Raw genomic sequence first — 26,840 nt, forward strand, 5'->3', positions numbered from 1 at the left:
AGTCTCTTTGTTAGCTAAAGTGCATGAAAGCACTCTCAAACAGATGGAGAGCAGAAAAACTCCTGGTGGATTATCAGACATATAATTAAATGCGAGCTCTTTATGCCCATTTCAATGGAAATGTTCAAGGGATTTTGTAGAAATATTTCTTAAAGTAGAAATCAAGGGGTTATAAATATAGATTGTGTATTAAATGACATATTTAGTCAAGCTATTTCTTCATGAAGAACTTAGTCAGTTTAGAAATAACTTTAATTACGAATGCTCTTGAAAAGTCACTTAGTAAGGGATAATGTACAGTCAGCCAGTTGTTATCGCAAATAAACCCTGACAGGGTTATCAGGACCCCGATTCGATGCAGACTATACATCATCCCACTTATAACAGGGCTACTAACCAAATAAATTATGAATGGATATGAAATATTGATTTGCGTTGAAATTATGTTTTTATGTGACCAGAAAGAATTCGCTAAAACAGCTGATTTGCAGCTTGAATCGGAGTTCAGTTGGTTTTTATTTAGCAAAAATGACCATCTGACTGCTCATTATCCAGCTTATTACAAGACTACTTTCCAAATAAATAGGTAAATGAATAAAGATTTGCGTTGGAATTATGTTATTATGTGAGAATAAAGAAATCGCTGAACAGCTGATGTACACCTGCAGTTTGCATTTGAGTTCTGGTGGTGTTTATTTTGCCAAAATTACTTTCTGATTGCTCACTGTCCAGTTTATTACAAGACTACTTGCCAAATAAATAAATAAATAAATGGACATTAATTAAAATAATTGTATTAGCTTGTAGATATCACAGAGTGATGTGTGGTTGTTAAGATTTACGATTTCATGAAGAATCACTGGACCTATTCTAATTTTACTGACAGACATACTGTATGTCTGGTGATTAATGGCCACAGAGATTAAAATCTCTCCAATACTATTTTGGTGGACCTTTTTTATCCAGGCTTTTATTGATCTTTCTGGGAGAAAGGTTTAACACATGAAATCTCCCCGAGCAATATTTTCAGTCAGGCTAAAACTGTAGAGAATGACAAACAGCCTAAATTCATACACTTGGATTGGGATAGATGACTCAGGCAGAAAAGGAGCAAATTTCATCTTCTTCCAGTCTGTGTCAACAATTTCAAATATTCCCTTTCACCCAGCACAAAAGAACAATTGTGAGGGAAACAGCTCTCCTAGCAACTTCTCCAGCTTCAGATGTCTGATATAGTAACTGCTATTTTTTGAGTTATCAAATTATATAACCTGACAAGACTCCATAAACTTCTCTTTAAGTTTTTCTGCAAACCTCCTGGAAATCCACAGCACTGTTTTTGAAGCCTTATAGCAGAGATGCAGACAGTCTACTGTAAGTGTACTGTAGATGTCAAGAGTCTTAGAAAGCATCTTTCTCCATCTTATGTGTAAGAGCACAATTGCTGTCATGATAGTTTATGGTAATAGCAAAGTAGATAAGCAATAATAAAAATAATAAGGTTTAACTTGCTATTAAATAAATGCAGTCTTTTTCTTAAGCTCCTTTCATCATATCAGACTTGGGAAGCAGTAGCTTTGTCGTTTTTCTCATTCCTTTTTACACAACTTTACTTCCCTCTTTTTTTTTTCTTTTTTTTTTTACATTTAGTTACTTATGTCAAGGAGTTTTCAAACCGGGGTCTTGTGACCCCCCAGAAAGTCCTATGGGGTGCTAGGGGGTCTGCAGAAATTTTCAGAAAAACAATTGACACACAGAACTTGACATTATTGCTGTTTTCTTCTGCTTTCTAAAGAATGCAAATAAATGTAATTTGAATTGATAAAGGCTTTCTTCAGGTTTATACATCAATTGCAATGTCAATGAAAATTTTGTTTTACAATGACAAAATAAAAGCCACTTATTTAAAAGGGTCATTATACATAAAAATATATAGCTGCCTTTATATTTTAGGATGGGTGGTCCTTCACAAGTGGATCATCATATTTTAGGATTCTCTGCATGAAAAAATTGGAACAAGATGTTAGACTTGGAGCAGAGATTACCTTGACCTTTAACAATCCTTAAAGTGGTAGATGTGGAAGATTTAGATGTAAACAACTGATTTCATGAGGATTTACAAAGCTTATGCAAAAGTACCTTATAGCGTATAAACCAGACAGGACCCAGAGACTCTACGTATCCATGTTACTCTATTGTTTCTCTATATTCATATGTTAATACAAACGACCTCTCAGTTCTGAGGAATTACAATTTTTATGAATCATCAGTTTCACAGGACTAAATGCATGAAACGATAAAGGGGGAAACTAAATAAATGCCCCTGTAAAATCTCAAGTGATGGAGTGATGAGAAAAAAGAGGGATTAAAAGGAGAGAAGCACTTGTCTGAGCTTCAGTACCCCATAGCTAGCCTCTTCAATAAGCTTGAATACAAATGCTGAGATGGGGTGACTGAGCCACAAAATTGCAAAAATAAACCTATAGGACACATCAAACAAAGGGCCCATATGCCCTGAAATTATGACTCAAACTGCTATTAAGTGGCAATTTATTCAAAAGGTAGGTGGTTTGGGACTGCAGGCAGCCATTTCAATTTAGAATTTTATCTGAATAACAAAATGGGCTGCTGAGCCTTTTATAAAATAATGTTTTGTTTTTCACTGTCTCGCTTTATAAATAAAGTTGACTTGACTTGACTTTCACCAACCCTTTTGTGTAGTCTATTCAACTTGCCCTCGTTAGCCGCCGGACTGCTTCTCAATGCAATTCCAAGGACCATTTCTCAATTAATTCTTACTGCTGTGAAACAGAAAGGAGAAAATAGTGTCACTTTACTGTTGTTGCCTTGCCAACACTCAAAATCTGCAAGTTCTTGCCCATAATGAATCAAGTATTTTTAGTGGAATATTGAAAGTGTAGCCTCTCCTTTGCAATTGACGTATTTGTCAAAGTGGTTTTTGCCTTTGTTCATTAACACTGACTCTGACAGCACTAAGGATGTATATAGTATGTTCGAGCTTGTAAAGGTAGGCAATAGGACAAAGAGTAGATAGTATTACTGTTGATTAATTTGAAAATTTTTATGCTTGTGCTTTATGGTAATGTTATCCTATTAAGAATCTGTGCTGAAACCCCCTGAGTTGCGGAAGTGATACCAGAGAGTTGTTAACCATGGGCCTAAAGGGTTCAATGTCATGTTTTCTAACCCCGTATGACTTTCATTCCCTGTTGAAAACAAGGGGATATATATTAGGCAGAATGTTATGGACTGACAGCTCCAGCCACCATTCACTTTCATTATATGGGAAAAAAAATGTAATGGAAGTGAAAGTTGAGGAGGCTGTCAGTCTCCTTTCGTGTTTCACAGAAGAAAGAAAATCATACATTTTTGGGTGAACTATCTGTTTAAGAGTTCTCTTATTATTCTTTATCTTTCTTGTTCTTGAGCTGTTAGAATCTAAAACCTGAATGGGTTTTTATGAGGAGGCCATTTCAGATAAGACAATTTGTCCACTGTCAGTCATCAGCTTTATTAAGAGTCTGTTCAGGTGTACATGGCTGGAACTCTGATTATGCAGCCACAGTTATGCCCATCATAAGTTTGAAGTTTTCACAAGTTTGATTTTTCTTGAAGGTGCTGAAGTCTTTACCTCGAATTGAAGGACGTCCAGGGGCTTCACTTCCACCACTGGACTTCAAGGCTCTTGAGTCTGGTCTGCAAACTGCACATGGTAATGACATTACCCCTGAAGATGTGATGTCAGCAGCCATGTACCCTAAGGTCTTCCAAGAGTTCAAAGAGTTCACATCAAACTTCGGACCGGTGGACTGCCTTAATACTCGCCTGTTTCTGGATGGCCCCAAAATAGCAGAGGAGTTTCAGGTTAGTCCCTGTTATATTTAGGCCATGTACACACAGCAGCTAAATATGGTTGTCACTCCTCTTCTAAATGCTGAATCCCGTTCATTACACACAAAGTTCAGTTATTCACAAGAGTGAAAACTGCATTCTATAACAAAATTCACTCCTTTAAAATCAAGGTTGTATATTTCAGTCATGATACGTTTTGGAACGATTTAGCATGTTTCTGTGGGTAGGATATTCATAGGATATTGGTCTTGGTGGACTAGATCTGCTACGCTGCTGCTGCTGCTGCTGTGCAAGTAAAGAGACATGCTACTGCTAGAACATATATAGACATACTGAGTTAAATATGTGGACAAGCTGCTGCTGCTGCACCATTAGACATAAATGCAATCACCATGTAGCAGATCTAGACTTGTGGAGGTGGGTTTGAGGGAAAACTCTCGCAGCACGCTACTATGAAACCAGCTTACTTGCAAATTGAGCAAATTTAAATGTTAGGCAAAGAAGAGTACGCAAGTTGATTGGCTACCCTATTACACGCTTACGCCATGTGATCCGATTGGCTTGACATATCATATTTGAGCAAGCTGATAAAGAACCTATCAGCTTGCTCCATTAGAGTTTCATGCCTAAACTTAGTAATTTACAGTAAATCCGTGATGTGAGTGCATAACTGAACTGAACAACTAGTTGTTTAAGCACTGACGTCACTCTATTTTGGACACTGACAGCTCATCTGAGGTGCGGTGCTAGAAAATCACTGAAACAACAGGTTTCTTGATTCATTTGCCAGTTTTCATCTCTCTCCACCATGGTTTCTCTTGCCAGCCCTAGTGTCTGGTAGCCTATACATTATGATCGAGTGAATGCAGTTAAAAAAGTAGAGATGTAGAAATGCGTCGATGCATCGCAGTGCATAAAACTGTCGAGAAGTTTCGATTACAGAATTTAAGAATGGATTATCATTACTATATTAATACCCAATGTGACCGTCTCATATTACATAAGCCTTCTCGCAACAGGCATGTACTGTGTGTGGAGAATGCGAGATTGAAGGGAAAGAAAGTGCTTTCAGAAATTTTGAAAGTTTATGCGGCCGAGTTAACCCCACAAACCTACATAAGACAAAATGGATGGATGGATGGATGGATGGATGCTGCTGAGTTCATCTTTCTGTGTCATTATTCAAAATAGTTTGCAATCACCAAGTATGTTCATTGTTGTTGCCCTCTTCTCTGACTATGATATATTATGTTAATATTGCTTTTTTATCTCCATAAAATGTGTTATTCCTTCATAAAAAAGGTTTAACCCCAAATAGAACTAAGCTTAAATAAATGTGATTGGTTTGCAGACATTGGCTGTGAACAAAAACACTCAGTCATCCATTCATTGTCTTTAATGTGAATGCTACAAAATATAGGGAATAGAGAGCGATTTCAGACTGTTCTGAAGGGAACCAACCATTTGATTACAGTCACCTGTGATTGGTCATTGGCATGCGGCAGCCACGAAAATATATATTAAAAAAAAGGATCTTTCGCTGTGTGTGCTGCAAACAGTACTGCATGACAGTGTGATTGAATTCTCTTGAACGAGCTTGAAAAGGTGCCTCCGTTTAACTCTTTGGCACCTCTCTCCCTATACCAAAATTAACAGGGAACTCACGGTTACCACATCCCGTGTGTAACCGCCTTTACTGCTCGATTTAAAGATGGATCTGATCTGCCTGCACAAGACATTTCATCTGTTATTATTGGTGCAATAAAAATTAACGTTACATGATATGCAAATCTATTACTCTTATTTTATGGTTTACCATCTGTTTGTGTGTGTTTGCATAAAGTCATTATGTTGCATCAGACATTATGTTATTTTGTATTCATATCGGATATCTATTATGCATGTAGCATATCTATATGTACCATATTATCTTTATATAATATATTTATATCTTTACAAGATATCAATAACAGATAACTTGTAACACATTTGATTTTTTGTTAATATATGCAGCCACACATATACGCCAATCCTCCTTGGCCATTAATGCATCTGTGAGTCTTTTCTAGTGCTCAAGTCTGGTGCATTTTTATGCTGTCTAAATTAGGAATGTTCAGTAAAAACTTTGAATAATTTTTATGCATATTTTAAAAAATAAATAAATAATGAATTGTTCCAAAATCGAATCGTATAGAATCGTGACCAAATTTCAGATTTCACGATGCATTGTATTTGTTAGGTAAAGTATCGTAATGGAATCGTATTGTTATCAGAGCAAATCATTACACCCCTATTAAAGAGCATAAACACATGGCTAAACAATGCAAGTTCTTGCTTGAACTCATTGCACTCATGAACGCCCAATGGATATCAAGATATTCACTGAAAAATGACTTAAATATGACGCACAAGTCACATTGACTAGTTTTATGATACAACCACTGAGAGTCCTTTTTTAAGCTTTAAAGTGAGGCACGATCCGCTGCCATTTGTTTTGCATAAGAAAGTAAGTCATATGGTCATGGAGAATTTTCATTTTTGGGTGCACTGCTCCTTTAATGTCTCTGGTCACTAAAACTACTTTGGTCAAAAATAAGGTTAAACAGATGCCGTCTATGTTTGTTGTTTACAGACACTGAAGCATTATAATGGTTATCTCTCTGTCAACCATTGCATTTAAATACGGTTGTCACTCCCAAAACTTTGTAGTGTGTACTGTACATGTCCTGAGATAAACTCACTGAGCACTTTATTAGGAACACTATGGTCCTAATAAAGTGGCCGATGTGGTCTTCTGCTTTTGTAGCCCACCCACCTCAAGGTTTGAAGTATTGTGCATTCTGAGATGCTTTTCTGCTCACTACAATTGTACAGAGTGGTTATCTGAGTTACCGTAGCCTTTCTGTCAGCTCGAACCAGTCTGCCCATTCTCCATTGACCTCTCTCATCAACAAGACATTTCTGTCCACAGAACTGCCTCTCACTGGATGTTTTTTTGTTTTTGGCACCATTCTGAGTAAACTCTAGAGACTGTTGTGTGTGAAAATCCCAGGAGATCTTCAGTTACAGAAATACTCAAACCATGTCATGGTTGAAATCACTGAGATTAAAAATGTTTTCGCATTCTGATGGTTGATGTGAACATTAACTTAAGCTTCTGACCTGTATTTGCATAATTGTATGCATTGCACTGCTGCCACATAATTGGCTAGTTAGATAATCGCATGAATAAGTACGTGTGCAGGTGTTCCTAATAAAGTGCTCAGTGAATGTATGTAGATGTGCGGCAGAAGTACAGCAAACAGCAGTTCAGCTAATTAAATTTGTAACACCGTGGGATTTGACCTTCTAAGCTTCAACCAAGAGCCAGACTGTTCTCTCACCAGAAGATTTTCAAAATGAGATTTCTCTGTGTCCTCAGCAGGCCTCCACTTTCAGAAAGTTTATAAGCACCCTAATAAATTCAGTGGTTGTAAAATTGATTAGCATAATAATATTGAATACTACGCCTCTTTGTGTTCAAAATATATTGCTATGAACATAAAGGTTCTTTTTGTGTGCATAAAAAGGTGTTGTAATTTGAATAAATTTTACGTCATATTTTACAGTTGTAACTGTTTAACTGCTTGACACTGTAAGTTTGTGTGCTTGTACGTTTGTAGTTTAATCCATGCTAAAAATTATTTGTTTTTTTTATTATTATTATTGTGCTGCTGAATATCTATCTGGCTGAGCCCTGAGGTGTCTCTTAATGTGCTGACTAGAGCTTAGCAGTGTGCTGGCTCTTAAAAAAAACATTTTGAGTCAAGTCAAAAGTCGTCAAAATTTATTTAAAGAGCACATTTAAAACAACAGGAGTCGTGCTGTACAGTAAGAAACATAGCAAGTGAAATGGGTGTTACCTGGCAGGCATGAATTTGTCTTGCCTGAGTGCTACTGCTGGTACCATGACAGCAAAGTAGGACTCGAATAGCAGATCACGCTCTGAGACAGAGGGAGATCAAGAGTGGAAGAGAACCTCCCTCATCTAAAAATCATTTTACTTTGAATACTAAGGAAATGTGAGTTAGATTGAAAATTTTGCTTGCATTTCTCAATTATCAGCTGGCCTGATTTATTTTAAATCAGGTCTTTCTCTACCCTTTTGAAATGGACCAAATTTTGCCTCGGTTAACATGCTTAATCATAGATTTCTCAAGGGCTGAAGTTATTTGGCAGTGTGTTTCTCCACCCGGTAGGGCTGTCCAAATGAGATGTTAGTCGTGGCTGATTAGCGTAGATTAGCATGTGCCATATTAAGCTGTCACCGAGGTGCAAGCAGGCACACACCAAAATAGCATCCCCTCCGCAGCCAAATAGTACATGGTACAGACCCACAGCCTCCCAGAAGCATGTGCTAATTACTCATCCCTTAATCTGCCTTTATTCTGCTCAAGTTTTCCTGTCTAAATTGTGCCCAAACCTGTTTTTGGTTTCTTTTTTTCTCTACTTTCACCAGCATAAATCTCAACTCAATCACTGCATCATATTTTATATACAGTATCTATATACTTACTTTATTTTTGAGATGGGCATAAAGTCTCCCTCATTTTTCATCTCTCGTGTCTCTTCTCACAGGTTGAGTTGGAGAGAGGGAAAACGTTGCACATCAAAGCCTTGGCCTTGGGTGACTTGAACAAGTCTGGTCAGAGAGAGGTGTTTTTTGAACTCAATGGCCAGCTGCGTTCCGTCTTGGTCAAGGATGCAGCGGCAATGAAGGTAACCACTGTTTATTTTCCTCTCTAGATTGGTTTGTTTCATCACTGAAAAGCAATTATCTTGACGCAAACAGTACACTCAATCATTCGTGTTGCGAATGTTCCCTTTTCTATCTCAAGGTGTGAATAATTACAGTCATAAGCTAAAAATGATCTTGCTCTTACTGTCATGGGTTTTTATCACTTAGAGGCAGGAGTGGTGTAAACATCTTTTTATTAATAACCAATTTGAAGAATTCACATTTTTCTAACAAAATCAGTAAAGTACTGGGTAGAAATGAAATGTCCAACACATAGCAGCTGTAACTGTTTACAAAAATATCATTTGGCAGACTGCAGCATGATTTGATAAAACTGAAGATCTCACGCTTTTCTCATCTAATACATGTCTAAGATGATTCCTTAACACATCCATCTCTCCTAAATATAAACTTTATTTCTTTTTATCTCCTAAATCTTGTAAACAAACATATTCATATATCTTATCTGGGAGTTTTGTTTTTGCAGTATGTAGACATTATTATTGAATATGATTGTCTTGCTTGCTTGACACCAGGGTATACAACCAGGGTTGGGGAGTAACGGAATACATGTAATGGGATTACGCATTTAAAATAGAAAATATAAGTAACTGTATTCCACTAGTTACAATTTTAATCGTCGGTGATTAGAATATAGTTACATTCAAAAATTAATTTGATTACTGAAGAGATTACTTAGAAATTTACTGTCATTTGTTTCATTTAATATTTAGTCTATTCAGTTGGAAGACCTTTATTCATATAAATGATGTGATCCGAGGAGCGTTTGAACAGTGGTGAAACACTTTCTTATAATGTGTTACATTCATATGAGCAGACAGTTACTCACTGCGCTCTCACACAGTTTTGAGTGAAAAGGTGGATATGACGTCACTGAGGAAAAGATGTGGTTGTGTACACTCTGTGGGATTGTGAAGTAAGTTTGGAGCAGCAGAAATAGTTAACATTGTGTAAAATGTCATGTGATGGGTATGCTGTGGGTTTAAAGTTTTTTTTTAGCACTTTTGTCTTTTTTGTGTCCAATTTAGTAAGCCGTATACACAATGCTGTATTACCATTGCCTATAGGCATGTTGCTACGATCCTGTTATGCGTGAATTACCACGTAATGTGTTGTTTATAAACTGGTACAGCTAAAATTGGCTAGGTTGCTGCTGCTAACAACAACAATGGTCGCTGCTGCTACAAGAACAATGGTCAGTGTTGCTACAACAACACTGCCTAACGTTACAAACCATAAAACCGTTTACACATAACACAGTTTGGCAAATTTATATTGCAAATATACGTTTGTACTTCCATAGGGCATTGCCCTTTGTTTACACCGCTGGTTCGATTAAAACGTGGTTAACATGTTTTGATACAATCAGATGCGCGGAAACATTAACATACCTTTTCCGCTTTCTGTCATCTTCCTCGAAGTCTCTTAGGTGAAGGGCATACTTATTTTGTAGCTCTCTGTACTCCAAAAGAGCTAGTGCAACAATTACTTTCCTGGAGGTGTCCATCTTTTTTTCCAACTTGTCGTGTTGTGTGTAAAAGGAACGCATCCAACTCGGATTTCTTGTTTTTTTTAATGGATACGACGTCGATCCGAGTCCAGAGCTCCGACTTCCAAGACAAATGGAACGCAGCATCACTCACCCTCCTGCCATCCGAGTTCTGTATGTTTTTCTTCTGGTGAACACAAATTAAGATTTTTAGAAGAATATCTCAGCTCTGTAGGTCCGTACAATGAAAGTGAATGGTGACCAAAACTTTGAAGCTCTAAAATGCACATAAAGGCAACATAAAAGTAATTCATACAACTCCAGTGGTTAAATCTGTGTCTTCAGAAGTAAAATGATAGGAGTGCGTCCTTTTTTACTACTCCCTTCCCAGTAGGTGGCGATATGCACGAAGAATGCAAATCGCCAAAAACAAAAGAAGAATGTGAAAGTGGAGATTTATAAAAAAAAAAAGTATTGATCTGTTTCTCACCCACACCTATCATATTGCTTCTGAAGACATGGATTTAACCTCTGGAATTGTATGGATTAATATTATGCTGCCTTTTTGTCCTTTCGGGGCTAAACAATTTTAGTACCATGTTGGGTTGTTACTTGATGTGCAATGTAACATCTGGGCTCTAAAGCAAAAACTGTTTTATGTCATGTATGTAAGTGTCTTATACCAGATGTTATGTAGATTGCAAGTAGTCTATGAGTCTTGAAGGAAATTGTGAAAAATTTTACTGTTGTTACCCTCAATCTCCCCTAAAACCAACTCATCCAGCTGTCTGCTCCATCAGGAGATGCACTTCCACCCTAAAGCCTTGAAGGATGTGCGGGGACAGGTTGGAGCTCCCATGCCCGGTAAAGTCGTGGAAGTAAAGGTGAAGCAGGGCCAGAAGGTGGAGAAAGGTCAGCCGCTCTGCGTCCTCAGCGCCATGAAGATGGAGACAGTTGTCAACTCTCCTCTCTCAGGCATCATATCCAAGGTGTACGTCAATGCAGACAGCAGTCTGGAAGGAGATGATCTCATTCTGGAAATAACAGAATAAAGTTTAAAGGTTACAGAGGCTAGAGGTTAAAGATAAAAGAGAAAGGGAAGGCAGTGCTAAGCATAGCAAGGAACAGGTAGGATTTAGTTTGCTTTTACTTTATAAATGAGTGATCTTGTATAATTTGGTGGACTGAAGGTAATTGCTGAAAGTTTTTAGATTTTTTACATTCCCGATATGGTGTAAAAGTCTTACTGAGCTTTCAGAGCCAGTTTAATTTAACACAGATGTTTAAGTTGTTATTAGATTCAAAGAATAGAAGTTAATATGTGAAGTGGTGATAGCCTGTAACCAGAAACTACAGAAGTCTTAGTGATTCACTCTTTGGTATTCAGTCATAGTTCTGTTAATACACTGAGGACAGTGTTAGACTCCCACTAGTGTCTTGTGAATTTAGATATAGGACTTACAGCTTCACAGCCACACATGATATCTACTGTATGTGCCAGACAAATCTTTTTTTTTTTTGTAAATGACTGAATAATATATAAAAATTAACAAGATTTGTTATGGATTCTGATGACAATCTCTACATTTATATAACAGGGTATGTGTATGTGTGTATGTTTTTGTGTATGCAAGAGAGACCATGTTCAGTTTCTGTACAAGGTTTTAAGAGGAACAGCAGTTTCATATTAATGTAATGTTAGTAGAGCGTAAAATCAATTTTAAAAGGTCTAAAATATTAATACCAGCAAATATTCCAGTAGATGCACATGCACATTAAAGCACAATGTCGTCATGGTAACGCCATTGCACATCTTGGAAAAAAGCAATAAAGTTGAGTAATTCTGAACACGAGATATTCAAATTGTTGGGTCATGTCAATGTTTGTTTTAGCGTAACAGTGTTGTATTGAAATTGTTCTTTTTCGAAACCACCCATTATTTTTGACAAGCTCATTATAAGGAATGTGATTCTAGCTAATGAACTGTGGCAAATGTGTGTGTAATAATAATGGTTTTGAAAGTTATTGCACGACAAAATCCTTATTATTTCCTTCCCCTCTCATCTGCTCCCTCCATCACACCCTCCTTTTAGAATCACTCTTACCTTCTTTGCACCATGGGACTTTTCAGGTTCATGCTGCCACTGTAAGTGAACAGCAAGTCATTACTCAGCCGGTAGTGCAGTAGACAAATCCAGCACACATGGCAGCAGGGCAGCGTAGAGAAGTTGTTTGTAAATGTGGTTGTGGAAAATGTTTACATAAATCCCACCTAAAACCTCAAACAAGAAGATTCCCTCATTAAGCTAAATGCTTTGTAAATTATGTCCCATGCTCACTTTTTTATATTGTAAAAGAGGCAGTAATTATGGTTGACCATTAATAATGGAAGAGTCTATAGTCATTTTGTTTTTCAGCTGTTGAAATATGCTGCACAAGATATTTCATACTTATTACCATGGCGTAAGCATTAATTATAATTGCATACAGAAGCCTCACTGTGACATTTCAAGGTGGATATAAAATTAAATTAGGATCCACATTCGAAAATTAAAGTTCACCAATTGAACATGGGCGAAAATTGATGCAGCCTAAAAACAACCAGAGGACAAGGGTGATTGTATATGGAGGTCTTGGATGCATTCAGTCCCACTGATTGAATCTTTAACATTGGCTCGCTTATCAACGGCTTAGTGAGAATAGAGCAATCTTTCATTGTGCCAACATTTCTCAATGGCTTTTCATTAAATCATTTGACTTACAAGTGATTCTTCCACACATTATGCTTATTTTATCAGGATTTGAGGGGGAGAGAAAGTGTGTGAATGTGCAGTTCCATTATCTTTCACCCCAAGCCTATGAAAACAGTCTGTGACTGTGCACATGAACATGTGCTTGAAAAGGATTGTTTTTGATTTCATGTGCATGCAAATGAAAACCAGAGAACCATTAGTCCATACACTAGCATACAGACACAGGGTTACCAAAAGACACATGCAGAATGGGCCAGTGTCAAAGTATTTCAAGCAAGTCAGTCCACTGGCGGCCATCTTTAGAATGCTTTCATGAAGCTATTTCCGGTCATGAAAGTGCAGCACCTATCTTCTCGAGTGGGGGAACACATCTCCAATACGGTTGCTCAAGATTACAATAAAAGAACATATTTCAAATCATCAGTTAAATCTGACAACTCTGGAATCAGAAATTGTGCTTCTTTACCTGAGTTTTCGCAAAAAAAAAACAAACTGCAATTTTACTGGCTAGTATAGCAAATGCACATGCACGTTCTCGAGTTGATTGACAGGCAGTGTCTGTATCTAAAAGGTGATTGGCTCTTTTACCTTAAGGCAGGACTTCCTTTCTAAATCCGTTGACCGTTGGGCGTTCCAATTTCTCCCACTTATTTTAATAGAAGTGGCTCGTCTCTGCAAAATAGTCTCTGCTAGTGTTCTTTGAAGCTGTTCAGTTAAACATAAACACACTTGTTTTAGGTTTTTGTATAAATCAGTGAAATAACCTCTTGGTTTGTGCCATGTTCTGATATTTCTAAGGGAACATCTGAACTAAGAAGAACCTTTAGGGTTGTATCAAGACTGGACAGCTTCTGGTTTTCATGTGAAACAGACTGTATCTATTGAACTTACAAGGCTACAATGAGCACTTTTACCAAGGGACACTTTATAATTGTCTATATCTTCAGTACAACTACTTGCCTATTAGAAAATATTTTTTTCTGTTCTTTGAGCTAATACTGTTAATTTTGTTGTTTATAGTAAACGTCTTTAAAATTCTGTACATGAATGGGGAACCGAGGACATTTAGCAATTATTTTGAATTATAATCAATTGATGAGACTTTCAGTTGACAGCTTTTTCTTTGAAGCTAGGGGAAAAAGAATGTATAAAATAACATAACATTTGATCAATTTCTTGATGTTTTTATCATTTTCTGAACTACAGCAAAAATAGAATAAAAATGTGTATGTGCATCTCTCACATGTGAGTCTTCCACTTTTTCACATTTACATACAATCACACACATACACACACATTTTGATGTGGTCAAAGATATATGCTATACCAGTAAGACAGCATGTTCTTGTCTAACTCAACATGATATAAGCAAAATCTCTACATAAACATGAAAAAACTGTCCAAATACCTGGACACCATGGCAACTATTGCAAAACGTAATTAAATGTCGCTCTACAAACACCTTTGCCCAACTGCATGAGGAGGAAGCGCACCAAGTGCTTGTAAGTTTCTTTTTCTTGGATGTGTGTGCATGGAATTTCTGCAACTTCATAGCCACATGCTGCAAAACTGCAAAACCACTTAAAACTGTATACCTTGTTGACATGTTTACGCTTTATAATGAGACCATTTAACAGCTGCAGGGCTCTGCGTCGATAATCACCAAAATAATATACCAGTAGATGTGTGTCAACCACTAGAAATGTTCAAGTATCGTTTCTATCACCATTATGCAAAATCTCGGTGCATGGCAGGGATTGCATGTCCTAAAAATCATTACGCGCTCTATTTTCGTGAGTGCGCTAATTCTAAGCGCAATTTTCATGGCGGTGCAAAGTGCAAGTGGCCATGGGAGTGTTTGCGCTATCTGTGGGTGTATGAGTGCAAACTGTGGGTGTATTGTATATAAATGAAGTGGCGCAAAGCGCAATTTGCTATTTTCTAGAGAAATAGGTCATTGCGCTAAGACGTTTCAAAACCACGTCTGTTTTCTGTGAAAAGCCTACATTTGCAGCTTGGACATTCCACCAGCAGGTGGTAATAAAGTTCATGAAAATATATTGGAACATCAGATTATGTTCCTGAGATACACTGAAAGCCGTTTTATGAAACAAATTAATATATATGATTATATTTTCATTTAGTTTGAAGTGTAATTTGAATTTAGCACTAGGGCCTTATTCTATCATCATCATATTATGTTTTATCAGTCGTTAAACTTTTGTATTATTTTTGTGTTTCTCAAGGCCTAGGATGATATAGCGCTCGCTCTCTCTCTCACACGTTATGTTTTGCCACAAAGCACGTAAAGAGAAGTGATCGCATCGAGTAAATTACCTTAACAATTATTAAATAACACATCTGTAAACCGTTGTTTATCTATCTATCTATGTGCCTGTCTGTCTATCTTTAAACTGTAAAATGTACATGTTGTTCTGTAAAGTTGTTTACATTTTAACTGTATTTTTTATATAATTATTCTGGAAACCACAGCTGCCATTTTTTTTTTTTTTTTTTTCCAGTGTATTGTATAGGGTCAAAAACTGTAAAATGGCTGGCAAATGACTGTAATATCATTAAACAGTACTTAACTGTATATTATGTCTTGTATAACAGAACATTTCTGTGACATCACTCATAAATTTCAGTAAATTAATTTGTATGCAATGGTTTCAACAAGAAATTATAAATATTGGTTATATAGGGACATTACAGTAACTAATTTGCAACAGCACTACCAAATGACAGTGCAGGACGTATCATTATGTGAGAGTTGCCGGCTCAAAAATCAAAACAAGATAGAAAAGAGACTGATCCTGTGCATACTTGGATACATCATCGAATTGTACAGCACAATGTTGAAGGCATAACATGACATTCAGAGAAAATGAATGTTCTTTCTGTAATGTATCAAAGCAAGCGCCAGGACTTTTATGCGTTATAATCTCAAATACATGTTATCTTTACTTGCTTTCACTGTCTGCTGTATACTCTACCTGCTTTCTTGTAACCTTAAAAAATCGCTCTTAACTGACGCTATCTGCAACGCTTTTCATGTGTAAGTCAAAGCGGGACCTGATGCTTGCATTGAGGGGTGCATGTAGTGAAAGGGCTTTAGCAGTATACTGACGACATTACTGAATGTGCGTCAAACAAGCTTGTATTAATAGGACCTTGAACGTGATCTCTCCATTGTTTAACAAGCAGGTGAGTATTCATATGGATGTCTTCCACTGTCAGAACCGATGCAATGATATGGCTCACACTCACACTTGAGTCTGTTTGCTGGCCAGGTCAACCAAGTATAAACCCCTCTTGGGTCATTATGTAGAGATTCAAAATTTTCTCTCTCTTTGACTCTCCTGCATTTTTCCCTCATGCTCTCCATTTCTTTGTCTCAGACATTCCCCACATTGTGGGCGCTCCTCCATCTTATTTGGCAACAATGTCCAGAGCGAGGATGTGATGGAGAGTCATGGGCTTTACAAAGACAAAGAGAAACTGAGTATTGGTGAGAGGAGAGCAGGATTAAAGGACGTGAGAAACAGATCTCCCCTGCAGGCCCCATGCTGAGAAGAATCCAAAGAAAGAGATGGATGTTTTTTTATTTTCCTTTTTTTTTTTTTTTTTTTTTTGGAAGGTTGCGTTCATTTTACCTTTGCTCACTGTCTCAGACAGCCTGTCTTTTCACACATCCCCTTTCGTTATTCTTTTCTTACTTTTTCCAGGGTCTATCTTGTACATTCTCTCAACCTATCATCCATTTTTTTTCATCATATTGCAGTCTTTCTTCCATCTATACAAATGTGCACAATTACATTCAGACAAACACTCACACACAAACAATATTTTGTTCCAAACCAGTGATCATCCTTAAACAAAGCCACACTCATACTGATCATACTGATATATAGAAGGCAACATAGCCATTACAGACTGGGTTGGAGATGAGAACAATACTGCAGAAAATAAACCTACAATCTGAACTCAGGTTCGATCAAAAGCAATGCAAAATGAATTTGTACACATAAGGGAGGAAAAAACCTTTATGTATGAGAATGGAGAAAACATATTACTGATTACTGAGTAGAACTGAGAAAGCAAGAATAGACAGCATTTGAAAAAAAAAAAGAGTATGCTCTTTTAATGGGAAAGAGAGAAAAGAAACGTTATCCTTGAAGGAAAAAATAGGTTGTCATACCAGCAGAGAAATAAGAACAAACAATAAAAGTACAGAGGAAAACTGCAAATTAGAATAAATGAAGGCAGCAGTATATAAAGAGTTTTTGGCGAATGCAGTTTTAAAAATGATTTGACGTTAAGGTTTCACATGCTACCTGGATGGATGGATGGATGGATGGATGGAATTGGATGGGTCCACCAAATTAATGAATATATTTTAACAAATGTAGATCATGTGAAGCATAAGTATGCATGACAAAGTGTCACTGGGGCATCATTTTGCCTCCACCACGAAACATCGCCATTGGTCCATATATTAAATATCACTCTGGTATTCAACTTATTTCAGAGATTTCCATTACCCAAGGCTAAATTTTAACATGAAATTATTTGAAAATTCTGTAATTTTTCACTCATTGGATTATCATTTCATTTTTATTTATTTATTTATTTATTGCTGTTGGACACAAAGGCAGCTTTCAGAATGAGAAAAGCACAGTAAAAATGGTTATAAAAGTCCTCTGTTCGTGCGATGTATTTTGGATCTTCCGATGCCATGTGACGTGTGAGGATCAGATCTAAATTTAAGTCTTTAGCTGCATCCCAATTCGCCTAGTTATACTATGCCCTTAAAGTGTGCACTGCTTTTGTGATGGAAAAGTGTCTACTTTTTAGTGTGTATCAAAAAAGTGTGCAAGTATTGGGACATACTGTCACATCATTAATCACGTCATAAAAAGACCCTTCAGTCACATTATGTGCCTCCTGTCACTGTAGGCCTACACCGACCTGTCAATCATCCTGTCACAGTTATCATGACCTGCACTTTCCTCATTTCCTTTTTACTATCATTCATTCATCATTCTTCACTGTATTTCATTTACGATACCCTACGATGCTTCCTACCTTACTGGAGAAGAAACAACGCGTCACTGAAGATCTGTCGCAGGGTGTTTCATGTGGAGAGACGTTGATGTTTTAATGATGCATGTAGAAATGTGTAGTTAATGCAAACTAAACATAACTCTTTTCCTGTCGTTAACTCTTTTCAGTGTGTGATGTTTGATGTGTTGCAGATTAAATATAACACAGATAACAGTTATAGTAATAGTTAAGATAGTATCTTATGATTCATCAGCTAAAGTAAAATTATTGGATTATCTACTCAATTTAAATGTTATACCAAGTCAGAAAGACAGAATGCTGAATCACTTTATTTATTTATTTATTCCTTTGGCAGTGTTACATAATGTTTACATCATTAACAGTTCTCTTGAAAGAGAATCTGACTATTAATCTGCTATATTTCAGTGATACAATAAATGACAAAAACAAAATGAGAACATTAATTTGTTCATTTGGTTCATTTTCTGTTTGTGATATTTCCGTTTTTAATCGATATGATGCTGACACTTTTCCTTAAAGATAATTTTCGAGAAAGAAGCTCTTAAGAATACCCAAGAGCATCCACAATATGCAGTACAAATACAGTAGATGGACATAAAAGATTGCATGATGACAATGAGGACTATTAATCATTCATACCCTTTTCTGATCAATGTATATGGAGCCGCTTGATCGTTCGCAATATAATGAGCCAATCAGCGTCTCCATCCGACAGCGAGAACAAAGTAGTTTCTCTTCACAGTGTTCAACCAAACTAAATGTTGTTTTATGTTGTAAAATCATAATGAAGAGATGATGTGCCGTCACTCTCACCACCATGTTTGTAGTTTTCCAAGTATTTTTCAAGCTCCTCTTCCGTCAAGCAAGGAATTGTCAGCAATATTAGCCGAAAGAGTGTTTACTGATCCACACTTAGAAAATGTACCAGAAATTGTAGACGATTCGGGCAACTTCGGGACACTCATTTCCACATACTATGATTTGGGACACCCTGGCTGCATCCGAAACCAGGAAAATGCTGCCTATGGTGGCTGTATATGGAGGTAGGAAGGGATCAAGGCACATCCGAATCCAATGTTCTTGTCACATCCTGTCTACTGAGATACCTTCATCTGATCGATTTTTAAAGGCAGCATAGTGGTATCCTTCGCTGCCTATGAAATCCCACTATCCTGTGCGTGCAGATCCGCAGCGGTTGAGCTGAAGAAGAAAAAAATGGTGGCTGAAGATGCAGCTCATGGCCAATTTGTGTATAAATGTACATTTTTATTTACTTTTTCCAACTTTTATTCCATTTCTAGCGACAAAGGAGTATTGTAAGTTATTAAATATACTCTTGGTTATCGCTAAAACTCTCTTGATTTTGTTCAAGATTATTTGACCATTGTGGTTTGGTTGGACTGAATGAAGCAAATGCTTAACCTTTAGTGGACACCAGATGGCAATAATCAGTTGCAGGTATCCTAGTAACGATGTAACGTTATGCTGCCTCAGTAGCCTGTCCAAAACCAGTTTCTGGAGGTACCTTCATACGCAAAAGTTGTTTGTTGAGTCATTGACTGATAGGGCTGGACCCAGCCCCTAATTCTAATCTCCGGTACTGTTCAGGGCTGATAAGGTTCGGATTGGGACGTATGATCAGTGATCCCATCCGACCTAAAAGTCAGATCCCAACCCACACTCATTTAAACATTCAAAAATTGTTGCCTCAAGAAGTGGTACGTCAGATTTGCCATCAGTGAATGCTATTGTGACTCCCGTGTCTTATGACCAATTGCTATGTTAATGTGTGGATGTATCTTTTTGAATGAGATGCATCTGCCTTTACAGAGAGGAAGATTTTCAGCAACTAAAACCTTCAGTTTCACTCTGTTCCTCAAACGGAGCTATCGTGTGACTTCAGAGGACTTTGAATGAAGCATGAGTCATTTGGAATACTTATTACTAAATATTGTGCTTGTACTTCGGTTAGGTTTAGGCTCAGAGGGTAGGGTTAGGTACTAATAATATATAATAGTAGTAATAGTATATAATGTAACAACAATTACTGTGACTGAATATACCTGTCTGTTACATGCTTTATATTGTTGATAATTGGTTAGGCTTAGGAAAGAGGTTGGTTAAGGGATCTAAAATATTGAAATGTTAATGTAACTATACTAAGGTATTTATAGGTTATTTTATGACACATAAGCATTCACTGTGTTCCAGTTGAGTGAAATGACATTTTAAAAACATTTATCTGTTGAGTGCATAACGTGTCCACTATTCCAAACTTCGCACTTCTTATCCTGCAAAATAGCGTAGAATAATGCAGAAGTATGCGAAATTGGACGCACCTGTACACTATTATTCACATAGTTGTTCCAATGCTTCTCTTTTGTCTATTTCCATCTCTCTTTCTTTATTATCTCTATAAATTCATCCCTGAGGCTGCGTAGTAGCAACCAGTGTGGAAGTGTGTGACTCCGAGTATGTTGTGTAGATGACGAGTAGGTGTGTTTCTGTCAGTGTATGTGCACATAGTCACGGTGCCCTTTCATCACCAGGAATGTTCTGTCATTCTGAGTTTGTATCAACGTCCCCCCTCACAACAGGGGATACACACAGAGAGAGAGAGAGAGAGACTGGTTGAGGTGAATGGGCTAAGGAAATGGTTTCGCAAGGACATTCTTTACTTTTTGCAGCCACCCACTGAGCAGAACACCAAAACAATCCTCAACATTTCTCAACATTGAGGAAGAGAGAGAAGGGAAGCCCTTTATGAGTCAGAGATGCTTATTTTTTTTGTCTCCACCTCCATGCTGGTGTGTAAAAATAATGTTCTCCTCTGGTCCCCTTACAAAGAGCACTTAGACTTGCTCTTCTCTAAGCACTATACAACACAGCAACACAACCCATGTCTCTCTGACTCATACACACACAAGCACTTGATTATTCATCTGTGAAATGAACACTCACTAATTTGGTTACATTCTGTCTGGTCGCCAACATTTTAATATTAGAGTGGTAGTGTGTGTGTGTGTGGGGGGGGGGGGGGGGGGGTTGGGTATTTGCCATTGGCATGTCTAAAACTGATGATATGACATCTACAAATACAGATTTGAGATTAACATTGAAGCCACCCTGCAGATTTTTCTTATTCAGAACTGTTTTTGATTGCTTTTTTTTTTTTTAAATAGGAACTTGTTTGGAATCTGTCTGGTTTATTCTGCTTTGTAGGATGGTGGGGGGGGGGGGTGTTCTTTTCTATCAGAGAACACTCTTTAAACACATTTTAATAATGTATTTAGTCTCATTAAGATGTTCTTCAAAGTGATATTGCGGATTATTTCTGCCAGCTGCTACCAGACTGTGTTATGCCTGTTCCCTATCTGTCACTCACTCGACGTTGTGTCGATGTAGTGACACTAGGGGTCAATCTTGGGAGCCCGAAACACCTCTGGTATTTGAAGAAATGCCAATGAAAATTGGCGAGTGGTATTTGCATACCACTCCCCCGAACATACGTGTATAAATGGAGCTGGTATGCAGCCACATTATTTCCGATTTTCTCTTCGGAGCCGAACGGTCGATGTTCACTGAGCTGAATTCCCACGGCTATTCATTCACCTCTGCTGGATCTGACGGTGCATTTCAGCGGCTTCTCCCCCCTCTGCACTGGTGCACTGCAGAGAATGCTTCGGCAGAAATAAAAGAGTACATTCTAAAAAAGAGTATATTTCTCTAAAAGAGCGGCACACACGGAACGTCTTTTTAAAGACACATCTTTTTAAAGATGCCTTTCCGTTTGTGTTATTCCTGGTTGCGGTCATTATCTCTCGCCTTCTGACGGTCATGATCGCTGTCTTTCGTGTCTGGGTGCTGCCCACACAGAGACAGCGTTCGTGGATGGGTCATGTACTCATTGCGAGAACATGTCCATGGCAACGATGCGGTCGCGGCTTGCCTTTGTAAGAAAGCAAGCCACCCCAGTGACTCCCCGCCCTGGCCCTTCTACCCACGGGTATGAGGCCAGCACGGCTAGCACTGGGGGCGATTTGGGGACCCCAATGGGACCACCTCCGCCGGGTATCCCCCCACGGACCTCCCATTCCTCAGCACGCTCGTCGCCCCCGATTGGGCTTCCGGATGAGTCCGCCGGCTCGTCTCACGGCCAGTTCGACCTCTTATTCGGACAGTCGGACGCGGAAGCCTCAGCTGCGCTCCCCCCCTCGGGTGCGGTCGCCCAGTCACAGGCTGACGCGGAGATGACGGACATGCTTTCCCGGGCAGCCGCGAGCGTCGGGCTAGAGTGGAACCCTCCGCTCTCCCCTGAACCCTCGCGGCTCCATGATTGGTTCCTGGGCTCGCGGCGCCGCTCACAGCCATGCCCCACCCCACTTCTTTTCTTCTTGGAAGTGCATGAGGAGCTGACAAGGTCGTGGGAGGCACCTTTTACTGCCCGGTCCCGATCTTTTAGCTCCCCCATCCTCACTACCCTCGATGGTGGGGCAGCCAAGGGCTATTCGGCGATCCCACCGGTGGATTAGGCGCTCGCGGTGCACCTATGCCCGCAGAGCGCTGCCACCTGGCGTGGGCACCCAAAGCTCCCGTCCAAGGCCTGTAGGTTTATGTCGTCCCTGATGGCCAATGCCTACGGTGCCGCTGGACAAGCCGCCTCCGCCCTGCACGCCATGGCTCTCCTGCAAGTCCACCAAGCCAAGGCGCTAAAGGAACTGCACTAGGGTAGTTCCACCCCGGGATTGATGCAGGAGCTGCGCTCGGCAACCGACCTCGCTCTCCGGGCAATGAAGGTCACGGCGTGGTCTCTCGGGCGGGCGATGTCCACCTTGGTGGTCCAGGAGCACCACCTTTGGCTCAACCTGGTCGAGATGGGAGAGGCCGACAAGGCACGGTTCCTTGGCACCCCCATTTCCCAGGTTGGCCTGTTCGGCGACACCGTCGAGGACTTTGCCCAGCAGTTCTCGGTAGTGAAGCAGCAGACGGAGGCTATCCGGCATATCCTGCCCCGGTGCAGCTCAAGATCCCGCACCCCGTCTGCTCATCACCAAGGGCGTCCCCCTGCGGTGACTGCACCAGCTCCGCCATAGCCCGCCCCCGCTCGGGTTGATGCATATGAGACCACTTCAGCACTGGTTCCAGACTTGAGTCCCGAGATGGGCATAGCGCCACGGGACACATCGTGTGGCCATCATGCCGGTCTGTCACTGCCTCTTCAGCCCTTGGTCCGACCTCACATTTCTACGGACAGGCGTTCCCCTAGAGCAGGTCTCCAGGCACGTCGTGGTCACGACAGATACCTCCAAAACGGGCTGGGGCCAACACCTTTGCAAGGTTCTACAATCTCCAGGTGGAACCTGTTTCGTCCCATGTAGTGGCAGGCACAAGCAGGGTGTCAGCTGGCCGGGTGTATCACTTGCGCATAGCGCCTTTCACCTCCCCTGAGCTGAAGATGTGCGCTGTTGACTCCCAGTAGTGTTCACAAACTGTGTTCCCTGGATGACTTCCTCCAAGCCCTGTGGCAGACGAGTTTGCGGAGAAACTTGCTGCCGGCTCAGTACATGTGCTAACTAAGCCCTGTACTGGGGTAGGTGCTCTGTTATGTGTTGGTTCCCTATAGGTAACCCCATGCGACGTATATCTTCTGCTAATTCGTTTCCCTGTTGGTAAACTGCATCTTCCCCTCTGCCCCAGTCACCATGTTTATAGAAACTCCTCCCCCGTAGGGTAGGACCTACCATGGGACTTCTCCACATGGCATACTTCCGACAAGTGTCGGCAAGACCATGTGACGTATTTCCACTCAAAATACCCCCCCCCCCGATGTAGACCTGGTGGCCCCAGTCAGTTAACTTCTTTTTGGGGAGAGAGAAAAAAAAAAAGTGAGGATAAGAGGCCATGACTGGGCTAGCCTGTCTCTATCTTTTGGGCAGTCGACTTGTCCCCGAAGGGCCGTTCGACACTCATAACAGCGTTGGGGGAGGTTACGTGTCGGCCTGGTGCGCTGGCTACGAGGCACACAGTGGTCTGCCCGTCACACACTGCCAGTTCACGTAACACAGTTCGCCAGTTGTGGCGTTTCATATAGGGACTCCTAGTGTCACTACATCGACACAACGTCGAGTGAGTGACAGATGGTTACTTGCGTAACCTCCGTTCCCTGATGGAGGGAACGAGACGTTGTGTCCCTCCTGCCACAATGCTGGACTACCCGCTGAAATGGCCGGGACCTTGTCTCGGCTCCTCAGCACAAAACCTGAATGAGTTGTTGCATACCTGCTCCTTTTATACCCATATGTTCGGGGGAGTGGTATGCAAATACCACTCGCCAATTTTCATTGGCCTTTTTTCAAAGACCAGAGGTGTTTCGGGCTCCCAAGAGTAACCCCTAGTGTCACTACATCGACACAACGTCTCGTTCCCTCCATCAGGGAACGGAGGTTACGCAAGTAACCAGGACGTTTTCCTTGTTGTGCTTATAGTGTAGGTAGCACACAGTAACAGTTGTTGATACTTCTGTTTTGCACTGCAAATCCCACATATTTGGGATAATATACAGTCAGCTGGTGATTATCACAAAATAAATCCTGACAGGTTGATCTTCTGTCACCCTGAAGGGGTTTATTTTGTGAAAATGTTCAGCTGACTGTAAAATTATCCAACTTATTGCATGGCTACTTGCCAAATAAATAAATGGTTATATATATATATATATATATATATATATATATATTAATACATCATATATAGACATGAAATACTGATTTGAATTTATTTTATTATGTGGAAAGAAAGAGGCCACAGAGTGATTCGAGAGACATGAAATAGCATGTTCTGTATGAAACCGGTTGCCAGGGACAACAATAAATTATAGTTTATGGGTTGTTATACAAAAATATATTGTTTATTTTTGATGGCAGAATGCTTCATTTGACCAATCAGAATCAAGCATTCCAGAGTGTAATAGTATTTGTATATTACGCATTCTATATTTTATCTATCTATCTGTCTGTCTGTCTGTCTACAGTATGTATCAAGTCTAAAGACTGTGCAATTGTTGTTATAATAGGGTGACCATACGTCCTCTTTTTCCCGGACATGTTCTCTTTTTCGGACCTTAAAAAAGCGTCCGGCCGGGATTTCTAAATTTGCGAAAATGTCGGGATTCAGCTTTAGTTGCATTATGATGTACATCTGGTATAATACTTAATTGTGTGTGCATGCATATTTGCATTGCTTTAACCCCTCTTTGTAAGTCCCGCCTTTTTGCACACCAATTGGTCGATTATAAGAGGCTTGCAGCAACTATTGGCCAAATTCCTGCCTGTCAATCTCTCCGTGATCGCGCAAAGCGCTGTTGTGTTCGGCATCAAACAGTTGCTTGACAGTAGTAGCAAATGACAGCTGAGTGGAAACAATGCCCAAACGAAAGTGCAAATTTACAGAAGATTTGCACAAAACATTCCCATGCTTTCGTCCAGGTCGAGATCCGTGGGAAGCAGAATGTATGACATGTAAAGCTGGCACTTATGTGCCAGTTGCTAATAAAGGTGCAAGTGATTTAGAAGCAAACATTAGCTCTGTGAAGCATAAAGGGTCAGCTAAAGGTGAAAGTTCATCAGGTAAATTAACGGACTACTTTTTGCGACCAGGTAAAATTATCACATTGCCATGGCCATTCAAAATAATAGTAATAGTAAATGAAGGTACACTCATGGCATCAAATATTTTATTTTAGTACATGGACATTCAGAAGAATGTTGGAATTTTTTATTTATTTATATATATTTATGTTATGCTAATAGATTGTCCTTTTCACTGTATTAAAGTTTGCATTCATAGTAACACTGTTTTGAACCCTATTATTCCAGAGGTGTCCTCTTTTTGGAAAACCAGAAAATGGTCACCCTATTTATAAGCTGGTGTTTGTAATTCCCTAACTGATGATATGATGTCTACAAATGCAAATACAAGATTAACATTAAAGCCACCCTGCAGATTTTCCTTTTTCAAAACCGTTTTGATAGTTTTTTATTATTATTATTATTATTATTATTATTATTGGAACTTTGAAAGCTGCACTACGTAACGTTGTGCTCTCTAGCGACATCTGTGATTGAAAGTTAAAATTGCAAGAAATTTGCGGAAGAACAATTTATGTCAGTCGTGATTCAGCACTGCTCTTCTGGCGAATGAATCTCATGATTTAAACGTATACCTGGACATCGCATGTGTGAGATCATGACTGGGAAATATTCAGAGCCGGAGTCATAACGTGATATTTTCATGTATATATTATTTTTATATAATTAAACATTTAAAACATTTAAAACTGAAATATTGCTTTGATGAAGATAAATAACACTTTTATTTACATATTTTGAATGCATGAATTTTACACTTCTAGTGCTTTTCTGACACTAACCAAAGCGCTTTTACATAGAAAACAGGGGCCGGATGCACCAGATATGCGTAAGTTGCAACTTAGCCTGGTTGTGGTGTAAATGGTCACTAAGTCACAATCTACGCATTACTAAATATTTGAGTGTTGCACCATTAAACATAGGTAGAATGTAACCTAATGTATAAACTAAATATTTACGGAAGCCTCCGACCGAAATGTTTTAAATAAAAAAGCATACTGATTTAATGACATCTGTGAGCTCATGTTTTGCATGACAGACTTCAATCCTTTAGACATACAATATATGATGATGTTGATATTTACACTCTTTTACATTTACGAGAGAGTACATTATGTAAAAAACGTACTTCTTAGTGGCTCTCCAATATGAAACCGATCTAACATTGCACTTTCCTGTGTGCAACGCCCGGT

General features: G+C 39.2%; 1 protein-coding gene across 2 annotated transcripts in view; it reads left to right on the top strand.

Annotated features, from left to right (window-relative positions):
* The window catches only part of LOC127416517 (pyruvate carboxylase, mitochondrial-like), a 321,324-nt gene extending 307,169 nt beyond the window's left edge, over positions 1–14,155 (top strand). For both annotated transcript variants that reach the window (XM_051655945.1, XM_051655953.1), the window contains exons 19-21: positions 3,637–3,885; positions 8,491–8,631; positions 10,961–14,155. In XM_051655945.1, the coding sequence (XP_051511905.1) occupies positions 3,637–3,885; positions 8,491–8,631; positions 10,961–11,212 (642 nt within the window). In that variant the 3' untranslated portion in view covers positions 11,213–14,155. The remainder of the gene's footprint in view (positions 1–3,636; positions 3,886–8,490; positions 8,632–10,960) is intronic.
* Positions 14,156–26,840: the final 12,685 nt, after the last annotated feature.

The sequence above is a fragment of the Myxocyprinus asiaticus genome, chromosome 2 (assembly GCF_019703515.2).
Source record: "Myxocyprinus asiaticus isolate MX2 ecotype Aquarium Trade chromosome 2, UBuf_Myxa_2, whole genome shotgun sequence".
Classification (NCBI taxonomy): domain Eukaryota; kingdom Metazoa; phylum Chordata; class Actinopteri; order Cypriniformes; family Catostomidae; genus Myxocyprinus; species Myxocyprinus asiaticus.